Raw genomic sequence first — 12,170 nt, forward strand, 5'->3', positions numbered from 1 at the left:
ATCTTCACTTCTCAGGGACGAAACATGGAAGCATCTGGGTGAATGGGTGAATCAATAAATGGTCCATTGAAACCCTTTTCATCCGAGCTTTCTCATGTTAAAGGTGTCCTGTTCAAGGGGTGCAAGATAATAATGCAAAGCAGTATCAGGCAAGACGCTCTGAAGAGGATTCGCGAAGGGCATTTAGGCTCGTCGTCTCGTCTTCTGGCCTCGCATGAGCTCGGAAATTGAGGTGTTCGCTTGGAAGTGTCCTGCATGCAAAAAGTATGAATATAACCAGCTGAAGAAGCCACTTGTGATGCGTCCCGCTCCAGACCAGCCTTGGTATTGTGTAGGAATCAACATCTTTCACTACAACAGCAAGTCTTACGTGTGCGTCTATGACGCCTTATCCGACTTCCCAGAAATAGAATGCCTCCAAGACTCTACAGCCAGAACTGCCACTGACGCGACTAGTGCTATCTTCGCTCGTTATGGCATACCAATGGAGGTTCTCTTAGACAATGGTCCTTAGTTTTCTAGTAGAGAAGTTGCCTCATTTTCGCGCACTAATGAGTTCGAATACATTACCTGAAGTCCGGGATTTCTGCACTCAAATAGGCTATCTGAAAAGGGAGTACAGGTGGTGAAGAGACTGCTAAAGAAAATTACCAAAGCTAAACAAGATTTCTGGTTGGCATTTTTGGCTTACAGGGCCCCTCCTGTGGAGTGTGGAGGGGCGCCGGCAGAGATCCTCCAGGGTCACCAACTACGGTCACTGCTGCCCGACTACCAATGTGGACCCGCCCACCGAGTCATCCAGCATCGTCAGCTTCAAACCACTGCGCGGTCACTAGGAGTACTCCACGAAAGCAATGTCGTGCAAATCCAGACCGGCACGTGGGCCATGAAAGCACAGGTTATGACACTGTCAACATACCCAAGGCCATGCCATTTCACTGCGCAAGAAGGGGTCCCTTTGGCACAATCACAAACACTTGCTACCCACCGGGGAAGCCTTCCAACGTGACTTCATTAACAATGGCAACAACGCAGAACCCGAGTGCTCAACATTTGCTCAGCGCTTAGACGATGCAGCACCAAATAATAGTGATATGGCAGCCGCGGATGTATGTGACAGTTTGCCACAAACACCAGCACTGAGGAGGCCACTGAGGCAACCAAGAATACCAAAATGACTCAAGTATGGTCAAAACTTTCAACAGACTTCCTAAGCCCACTGTGTCAGTATTTATATGCTTTACTTTTGTTACAATGTGTAACCTTGGGAGTCATCACTATAACACATCTGTAAATAACTGCACAGTTTATTTTATTTTCTTTATCGTAACAAAAGAGGATCTATCGTACGTCTGACATCTGTGCTACGCATGATAAGCTGAGGGGCGTTGCGCGATTTCATTGTATAAAAATGACGGCTCAATAAATCCTGGGTGCTCGTCTCCCTGGATACCCGGAACATGGTGTCATGCCTACCTTGTGTGCCGCCTCGAGGGAGGCAATGAGCCGCCCGACTTCAGCGACGCTCACTTCGATGCACACGGTGTCGTCGCCCATAAACAGGCTCAGGTAGGCCAGCGGCAGCCCGCCCAGGCTCGGCACCGTGTCACTGCCAAACACCAACTGGAAACACCACAAGTGTATGTGTCATCCACCGAAATGCAAAAGCAGTGGACATGTGGGAACCATAAATTCGGGAACCACAATGCGAAGACCATTGAGAAATGGCACTATATCATGCAAAAAATGGCAATCAGCAAAACCCGCCGATCGCGGATAAGTCAACGGATTTCTTAGGCATGTAGGGCCCTCTGCGCTGTACTTTTCGGCGATAAGGTAGCCTCACCGCCTGCAGGTTTGTCTGACTGAGCTATGTTGAATGCTTGGTTGAGATAGCCGGAACTTCAAATCTTTCTACAATTTTTTTAAAAATCTGACCATGGTGAGCTTGAATTTGACCTCCTCCAGTACACTACACCTGCAGGCTTGGGGTGATGCCCGACACTGGCAAAAGATGCCGAGAGCGAGTGGGGCTATACTAATCCTGGTACAACCAAATTGTGAAGGCCCACTAAACTTCAATAAAGACATTCCCTCACCAGAACCGGAATTGGCCTCCCAGGTGCAGTATTCGGCCACTCCTGCCCTCATTGTTCCTACAATTAACCCATGGCCCTCAGTCCCCAGCAGCTGTGGAGCACCTAACCAAGGTGGTAATTGGACCTGTAACACAGCAGAGGGTGCTAAGAATCTGGACCCGGGCAGGCCGCCAATGGAAACTGACCCTGGCAACCTTTAACAGCCGAACTCTGTCCCGTAAAGCTAGCTTAGCAGGACTTTTTGAGAAATTATCAGTCATTGTTTGGGATATCATTGGCCTTAGCGAGATTAGAAGAACTGGTGAGGCTTATACAGCGCTGACTAATGGCCATGTCCTCTGCTATAGAGGTCTCCCAGATAAGAAGCAGCACAGGGTAGGATTCTTAATACATAAGCACATAGCGGGCAACATTGATGAATTCTACAGCATTAATGAGAGGGTAGCAGTAGTCGTTATCAAAATTAATAAGAGGTATAGATTAAAGGTAGTACAAGCCTACGCTCCAACATCCGGTCACAATGATGATGAAGTAGATCAGTTTTAAGAAGATGTTGAATTAGCGATAAGAAAAGTGCAAAGCAAAAGTGGCAAAAAAGCAGGCTGGTGAACATGCAATTGGCAACTACGGCATCGATTCAAAGAATGCTGGAGGAGAGATGCTGGTAGAATTCGCGGAAAGGAATAAGCTGAGAATAAGGAACACCTTTTTCAGGAAGCGTAGCAACAGAAAGTGGACCTGCAAAACTGGCCTAATGGTGAAACAAGAAATCAAATTGATCTCATACTTTCTACTGATCCCAGCATAGTGCAGGATGTAGAAGTGATAAGTAGGGCAAAGTCCAGTGATCACAGGTTAGTGAGGGCTAGGATTCACCTCAATTTGAAGAGAGAAAGAGCTAACATGGTCAAGAAGAAACAGGCCAACCTAGAGGCAGTAAGGGTAAAAGCAGACAAATTCTCGCTGGTACTTGCAAACAAATATGTAGCTTTAGAACAGAGAGATGAAGATGACATAAAGGTAATGAATGAAACCGTAACTAGGCTGGCTTCAGAGGCAGCAATTGATGTGGGAGGCAAGGCACCAAGGCAACCAGTAGGTAAGCTCTCCGAAACAACAAAGGACCTAATAAAGAAACGACAAAGAATGAAGGTGTCCAACTCAAGAGATAAGATAGAATTCGCGGAACTGTCAAAACTGATCAACAAGGCGAAAATAAGTGATGTTCGAAATTATAACATGAGGAAGACTGAAGAACCCGTAAAAAACGGACGCAGCCTGAAATCAGTGAGAACGAAACTTGGCATAGGGCAAACCAAGATTTAGGCACTGAAAGATAAGCAGGGTAATATCATCACCAGTCTCGAAGGTATAGTAAAGGCAGCAGAAGAATTCTATACTGACCAGTACAGTATCAGGAGGAATCCATTAGAAACAGTAATGAACATGATACACAAACTTCTCCTAGAACTAGCGATGAGATGAGAAGGGCTTGACAAGACATGAACTGTGGAAGAGCAAGAGGAGAAGACGGAATAACACTCGATTTTATGAAAAATGGAGGAGACATAATGCTAGGAAAACTGGCGGCTCTCTATACGATGTGTCTATCGACTGCAAGGGTCCCAGAAAACTGGAGCAATGCAAACGGTATACTAATCCACAAAATGGGAGACGTTAAAGAATTGAAAGATTACAGGCCCATAAGCTTATTCCCCGCATTATATAATATATTCATCAAGATAACTTGCAATAGAATGAGGGCAACACTGGACTTTAGCCAGCTAAGGGAACAGGCTGGCTTCAAAAAGGGACACTCTACGATGGATCATGTCCATGTAATTAATCAGGTAATCGAGAAATCCACAGAGTGCAATTAGCCTCTCTATATCGCTTTCATAGATCACGAAAAGGCATTTGATTCAGTAGAGATACCAGCAGTCATAGAGGCATTATTTAATCAAAGAGTACAGACCGCTTATGTATTTTGGGTAATATCTACAGAGATTCCACAGCTAGCTTAATTCTACACAAGAAAAGTAAGAAGATACCTATAAAGACAGGGGTCACACAAGGAGACACAACCTCTCCAATGCTATTCACTGCGTGCTTGGAAGAAGTATTCGAGCTGAAATGGGGTTTATTGTAGCTCGTTCGAGGGATCGCAGGTAGCTCTAGATCACGAGTCCTAGCGCTTCGCATCAACAACCCGCGCTCGTGTCTCGCGCCGCAGCGGTGGCAGTCCGCACAGTGCCACATGCATATTACCCACTACAACTACAGTGCCACTTGCATATTACCCACTACAACTTCCCCCGGGGCGAAGAGGAGCCATCCTGGCGACCTAAGGCGATGATACGATAAGGGGGTCGTGGTACGGCTTCAGGCGGCTGACGTGAACAGTCTCGCGGCCACGGCGGCGTTTGTCCGGAGATGGCGTCACCAGTTCGACCACATAATTCACAGGCGAAGTACACGCGACGATCCGGTACGGACCTTGATATTTTGGAGCAAGCTTTGGGCTAAGGCCTGGAGCTTGGAAGGGCAGCCGAAGCCAGACGTGAGAGTCCACGGCGAAGGACTGTGTGGGCTGATCGTTGTCGTGGCGATCTTTGTGGATTCCTTGGGTATCCGACGTGAACGAGCGAGCAAGTTGGCGGCACTCTTCAGCATGGCGAGCAACTTCGGAAAGAGGGGTGAATTCAGAGGCATCCGGGTGATATGGTAGTACGGTGTCGAGAGTAGTGGATGGTTCACGGCCATAAAGAAGGAAAAATGGTGAGAAGCCTGTGGTAGCCTGAACGGCGGTATTGTATGCGTACGTCACAAAAGGGAGGACATCGTCCCAATTGGAATGATCCGACGCAACATACATGGTGAGCATGTCCCCAAGGGTGCGGTTGAATCGTTCCGTTAGACCGTTAGTTTGTGGGTGATACGCCGTAGTGGTGCGGTGAATAGTGCGGCACGCGGCGAGGAGCTCATTAATAACTTCGGACAAGAAGACACGGCCTCGGTCACTGAGCAGTTCTCGCGGTGCGCCGTGCCGTAAGACGAAATGCCGTAAGATGAATGCGGCGACGTCGCGAGCAGCAGCCGAAGCAAGTGCAGCAGTTTAAGCATATCTTGTCAGGTGGTCTACTGCGACAATTATCCAACGATTGCCGGTAGCACTGCACGGAAGAGGCCCATAAAGGTCGATGCCAACCCGATCGAAAGGACGTGCAGGACAAGGTAAAGGTTGCAGAGGGCCTGTCGTATGAGAAGATGTCTTGCGTCGCTGACAGGCTGCACATGACCGAATGTATTTGCGGACATAAGAATACATGCCGCGCCAGCAGTACCGCTGGCGGAGCCGCTCGTAGGTTTTCAGGACGCCAGCATGAGCTTGTTGTGGGTCTGCATGGAAATACATGCATACGTCGGAACGCAAATGGCGAGGGATGACTAGCAGCCATTTGCGACCGTCGGGCTGATAGTTTCGGCGGTACAAGATGGCGTCCCGTAGCACGAAGTGGGTGGCTTGGCGACGAATGGCTCGAGGGCATGTAGACGTTGAAGAACTGCTAAGAATGTCAATAAGAGACACAATCCACGGATCTTTTCTCTGTTCAGACGGCATGTCACTAACGGCAAGCGTAGCAACCGGGCACTCTATGGGTGAAGGTGGCCTTTCGTCGGATCGCATGGGCGCACGGGAGAGCGCATCTGCATCAGAATGTTGGCGCCCGGATCGATAAATGACGCGAATGTCAAATTCTTGGATCTGAAGAGCCCAACGTCCAAGACGCCCCGACGGGTCTTTCAGTGATGCAAGCCAGCAGAGCGCGTGGTGGTCTGTCACAACGTCGAACGGACGGCCATACAAGTAAGGGCGAAATTTGTTTAAGGCCCAAACTATAGCTAAACATTCTTTTTCCGTGACAGAATAATTGGATTCTGCCTTCGTGAGAGCACGACTCGCATATGCAACCACATATTCTGGAAAGCCAGGCTTCCGTTGTGCAAGGACGGCCCCAAGACCAACGCCGCTGGCGTCGGTATGAACTTCAGTCGGTGCACTCGGGTCGTAGTGGCGTAGAACAGGCGGTGAGGTAAGCCGACGGCGCAAAGTGGTGAAGGCTTGGTCACATGCCAGAGTCCAGTCGCGAAGGTCACCAGAGCCAGCCAGGAGCTTCGTCAGGGGAGCGATGATGCAGGCAAAATTGCGCAAAAAGCGGCGAAAATAAGAGCAAAGACCGACGAAACTGCGGAGCTCTTTCACTGTAGTCGGCCGCGGAAATTCTGCGACAGCACGAAGTTTGTCAGGGTCGGGAAGGACGCCGTCTTTGGACACGACATGGCCAAGTATGGGCAGCTGGCGGGCTCCGAAGCGGCACTTTTTCAAGTTAAGTTGAAGGCCGGCGGTGGTAAGGCAAGTAAGGACTTCGCGTAGACGAGAGAGGTGAGTGGTGAAATCAGGGGAGAAAACTACCAAGTCGTCTAAATAACACAAACACGTCTTCCATTTGAGGCCTCGTAGAAGATTGTCCATCATCCTTTCGAATGTCGCGGGTGCATTGCAGAGGCCGAATGGCATTACTGTAAACTCATACAGGCCATCAGGCGTAATAAAAGCTGTCTTCGAGCGGTCGGATTCAGCCACTGGCACTTGCCAATAGCCCGATCGCAAGTCCAAAGAAGAAAAGAATTCGGCACCATGAAGACAATCCAGGGCGTCATCTATGCGCGGTAGAGGATAGACATCTTTTTGTGTAATCTTGTTGAGGCGACGATAGTCCACACAGAAACGAATCGAGCCATCTTTTTTCTTAATGAGTACTACAGGAGATGACCAAGGACTGCAGGATGGCTTGATAACACCACGTTCAAGCATGTCTTCAACTTGCTCGGCGATGACACGACGCTCGGTGGATGACACGCGGTACGGACGCTGGCGTAATGGTGCGTGGTGTCCCGTATCAATGTGGTGAGAGACGGTACTGGTGCGGCCTAATGATGCTTGGTTGCAGTCAAAAGAGGCGTGAAAATCATTTAAAAGAGTAATAAGCCGCTCACGTTGGGTCGGCTCGAGGTCATCGGCAATAGAGCGACAAAAAACATCCGGTGGTACTCGGTTAGATGGCACATGGGGTGCCAGTGCTGTTACGTTGGCAGTGTCCACGTCGTCGGGAACAGGGAAATGCACAATAACGTCAGCGTCCACAGTCTGGATGGTACCAATAGTCTCGCCACAGTGCAAAGCCAAAGTGTACGAATTTGGGTTAGAAATCAGTATTGCTGCAGCCCCATGGTGAATTGTGAGGAGGGCGAAAGGCAACAATATAGGTAGGCGGCGAATGAAGACGGCAGCGGGTGAAAACATGACCGTCGCTTCGGCAAGCGATGCGCATGAAAGAGGGACAAATACCGCGCTGTGAGGGGGAAGGTCAGTATATGAAGCTACACAGATCCTGGTAACATCATGAACTTGAAAGTCGTGAGACGGCAAATCGCACAGAACGGAGAACTGAACCTCAGCACGTGCACAGTCAATGACGGCGTGATGGCGCGACAGAAAATCCCAACCGAGAATCACATCGTGGGAGCAACAAGTTAGCACAAAGAAATCAATCGAATACAAAATGTCTCGAATCAACACCCTGGCAGTGCACATAGCGACAGGCTGAACTTGTTGTGCACTGGCTGTTCTAAGCAATAATACCGAAGGCATCATGGTCACTTTCCGTAATGCACGGCAAAGTTTCTCACTAATCACAGATACAGCAGCACCTGTATCGACGAGCGCAAGACATTTGATGCCATCAACAGACACTTCAATAACGTTAGCGGGGGAAAAACGAGGACTTTGATGTTCCGACGATGACGCAGTTCGTGCCTCAGGAACTGCGGAAATCAGTTTTCCGCCTCAGTAGTACTGGCACTGGGCCTACGACGCATGGATGAGAGTGAGCGCCGACGAGGGGAAGGCGAGCGACGAGTATTGTAGAGCTGTGACTGCGGTGCTGGTATGTCATCAGCAGCGTAGACTTCCGGTGGTGGTCGCTGAGGCATACGGTATGGTCGGAAGCCGGAGCTGGGTGGTCGCGCGGTGCCCACGAAGGCCGGCAAGCGCCGGCGGCAGAAGCGCACTACATGTCCCGGTGTACCGCAGGCATAGCATATTGGGCGGTTGTCAGGAGTGCGCCAAGGATTTGTGCCAAGGATTAAACTGGGAAGGCTTAGGAGTAAGGATCGACGGCAAATATTTCAGCAATCTTTGGTTTGCCGATGACATTGTTCTATTGAGCAACACTGCAGACGAGTTACAACGAATTATTGAGGACCTTAACAGAGAGAGTTTAAGAGCGGGGTTGAAGATTAATATACAGAAGACAAAGATAATGATGAATAGCTGGGCAAGGGAACAAAAGTTCAGGATGGCCAGTCAGCCTCTAGAGTCTGTGAAGGAGTATGTTTACCTAGGTCTATTAATCACAGGGAACCCGGACCATGAGAAGGAAATTCATAGAATAATAAAAATGAGATGGCTTGCATACGGCAGACATTGACATCTCCTGACTGGAAGCTCACCATTATCATTGAAAAGGAAGGTGTGCAATCACTGCATTTTACCGGTTCTGACATACGGGACAGAGACTTGAAGACTGACAAAGAAGCTTGAGAACAAGTTAATGACCGCGCAAAGAGCAATGGAACGAAGAATGCTGGCATAACGTTAAGAGACAGAAAAAGACCGGTTTGGATCAGAGAGCGAACAGGTATAGCCGATATTCTAATTGACATTAGGAAAAAAAAATTGGAGCTGGGCAGGTCACGTAATGTGCAGGTTAGGTAACTGTTGGACCTAGGGTTACAGAATGGGTACCAAGAGAATGGAAGCGCAGCCGAGGAGAGCAGAAGACTAGGTGGGGTAATGAAATTAGGAAATTTGCGAGTGCTAGTTGGAAATGGTTGGTGCAGGACAGACAGGGGTAATTGGAGATCGCAGGGAGAAGCCTTCGTTCTGCAGTGGACATGAGTAGGCTGATGATGATGATGTCAACAAAAACAGGCTACACTTAAAGAATGGCGACAGCGGCGAACATAGTTTGTGGTCATCGAAATCTGATCAGCAGGTCAAGTGCATCGGCTTTTATACATCAGTCATCAAAGGTTCCAGAGAAATCTATGGCGCCTGCCTGTCATCCAGAAAGTTATACACCATGAGCGTCGCAGATACATGAAATCAAATTCAGGGTATCTACCAAGATGATATTTCCAAATTCCCTGGGTTTTCCAGGTTTTCTCTGAGTGCCTTTGCAAAATTCCCTGAGTGATGCAGAACTATGTTTTATATCAAGACGGGCTGAAACCACGTCGCCTGATACTGTTACTCTCATAAGCATATAAAAAAGATACTTAATTCAGTTTCAGTACTAAGAAGTAGTGTTTATGTTATTCAAAAAGAGAATAGAAAGGAGGGGCTAGTAAAATTCACAGCAGATAAAATGTCTTCGAAAATAATTGCACATCGAGTCGAATATCCTCAAATATGAATAAAAAAGAGATGCATACAGAAGGAAATATTTTCGAATATGAGCTATTTCTATAAACTGATAGCAAGCTCAGTGGAATGAGGCCGGAACTTTGTCACAATTGAGATTCTCTCTCAACAGCTCGTAAGTCAACCACAACTGTCCCGACATACTCTCAGCCCATGCACGACGCCTGAGTGTTGCGTTTCAATGCTTTAAAGAGTTTATTTTGGTTTGAATGAGGGACACCTACATCTCGGCATCAGCCAACACTTTGTTTTTTGAGCTCAAGCTCCTTGAAAACGGTGGCAGCATGCTTCCTTTCCCGTTCATTCCCCAATGCATATTTCCTTTCTGTTCTTGTACTCCTTCTGCCCCTCGTTCGCCCCACGAACCATTTGAAGCATCTTCTTTGTCAGTTGCAGAGTCCACGTCCGATTTTTCGAACATACTAGGGGCTGCGAAAACGTCCGAAAAATCGGCCAGTTGGAAAAAATAAATGCATGTCATTTACTGCCCTTAAGGGCTCAAACCGCCACAAGCACATCAGAAATGCTCTGAAGGCCTGTCGGTACACGTATTGGGCATATCGGTGCTCGTACAGTAATAGGAGATACCGGATGCTAGCGTGTATAATTAAGAAATACATACTGTGTCCCGTGGCAATAGCCTCTTCCCACTCTTGTTATGCTTCACTGCAATACTTTTGCGTATGCTACACCAAGTAACATTTTTGTAAAGAGGCGAAGCTGACTTTCGGGAACCGGCATTATGTAACGCACCATGCTTTTCTAGCTTCTAAGCCAATCGCGAGGACCACAAAGGCCCAGTTGGTGCCATTGCTGACAGAAGCGAATTCTTCCAATGCAAAACACGACACCCAACGGCAAGAAGCTTAATAGCGAACGTCGAAGCAGCTAGGTCTAGCGTTGCCGCAGTGGTGGCTATGGCTGCCAGCGGATCTGCATGCGAGAGCGCCAGTTCGAGGCAGCAAGGTAATCAAATCGGCAGCGGTGGTGGCTTTGATTAATGCTGTTTCTGACATGCGGTCACGGCAAAAAGTCTGGAAAATCAGACGGTGAAGGATTTTTGTGTCCGAAATTTGAGACGTTCTGATACACTGACTCTATGGGGTACATAGTGGTGCTGTGAAGCCGTCCAAATTATCGAGCATCTGGAAAGTCGGTCGTTGACTACACTGGAAACTCCTCCAGCCGACGACAGGGTGTCAAAGACGATTCATTACGATTCTTGTTTGTTGCTCAAGCCAGCATTACCGTGACTTTCGACCCTTTCAACAAAATTACCGCTAATTTTTTTTGATAGAGGCACAAATTCCCCAAGTTTTCCCCAAGTTTTTCCAGACTATTCAAAATCCCTGAGAATTCTCGGTTTTCCAGGTTGGTAGACACCCTGCAGATTACACAAGGTTTGGCGACAACAGACAGAAAAAAGAACCATCGATAACATTCGAGAAACTTCCCATACGTGCGGGCACGTCCCGCGTTGAGTGATAACATTTGTTAGATGGTGAAAAGCGGTCACCCAAAAAAGACAAATGTGTCAATGCTCCCCTCTCAAAAAGCATCGTTCCGATGCTGCAAACCAAGCAGGAGAGCTAAAAACTAACAGGACACTTATTAAACAAAAGTAACGAAGCAACAAAGAAGCAAAGTCCAAAGTAACAGTCTAAAAAAAAGTTCAAAGTTCAGCTATGTAAAGCCCCAAAGTTCGCTAGTGCTCATAAATGGCTTAATCCGCACAACATGGACTATTTCAAGTCATGAGCGGCACCGCAGTGATAGCGAAGAGCCGTCTGGTACAACTTCATATTCGAGTGGGCCAATGCGCCGGATGATCTTGTAGGGTCCAAAATAGCTGCGTAATAGTTTCTCAGTGAGTCCTCATTGGCGTATCGGGGTGCAAACCTAAACCCGGTCGACAGGCTGGTACTTGACGTAGTGTCGTCGAAGGTTGTAGTGTAAGCTGTCAGTCCTCTGCTGGTTCTTGATCCGCAGGTGGGCGAGCTGTCGGGCGTCTTCGGCATGCTGGAGATAGGTAGCGACGTCAAGGTTCTCTTCGTCAATGACGTGCGGCAGCCTGGCATCGAGAGTTGTCGTCGGGTTTCTGCCGTAAACCAGCTTGAACGGCTGGTGTGTTGCACCACCGTGTTGTAAACGAAGGTTATGTATGGCAGGATGGCATCCCAGGTCTTGGGTTCGACGTCGACATACATGGCTAGCATGTCAGCGAGGGTCTTATTCAGGCGCTTCATAAGACCATTCGTCTGTGTGTGGTAGGCAGTTGTCCTCCTGTGGCTTGTCTGGCTGTATTGCAGAATGGCTTGGGTGAGCTTCGCTGTGTTCTTACCATCGCTACCCAGCACCTCCACCAGATGTCACGTGGTAGTGACAGTAAAGAACACAGTAGCAATACTGTGAAAGGTGAAACTAACTTTTATTGGGTGAACCTGTGCCCACAAAAACAAGCTACACTTAAAGAATGCTGACAGCGGCGAACACAGTCAGCGGTCGGCGAAATCTGATCAGCGGGT

The 12,170-nt window shown here is 48.3% G+C and overlaps 1 protein-coding gene across 8 annotated transcripts in view; it reads right to left on the reverse strand.

Moving 5' to 3' along the window:
* Nucleotides 1–12,170, reverse strand: part of LOC142573306 (COMM domain-containing protein 8-like) — a 144,909-nt gene that overhangs the window by 93,740 nt on the left and 38,999 nt on the right. For all 8 annotated transcript variants that reach the window (XM_075682981.1, XM_075682974.1, XM_075682977.1 and 5 more), the window contains one exon: nt 1,477–1,623. In XM_075682981.1, coding sequence (XP_075539096.1) covers nt 1,477–1,623 — 147 coding nt within the window. The remainder of the gene's footprint in view (nt 1–1,476; nt 1,624–12,170) is intronic.

Source organism: Dermacentor variabilis, chromosome 2, assembly GCF_050947875.1.
Source record: "Dermacentor variabilis isolate Ectoservices chromosome 2, ASM5094787v1, whole genome shotgun sequence".
NCBI lineage: Eukaryota > Metazoa > Arthropoda > Arachnida > Ixodida > Ixodidae > Dermacentor > Dermacentor variabilis.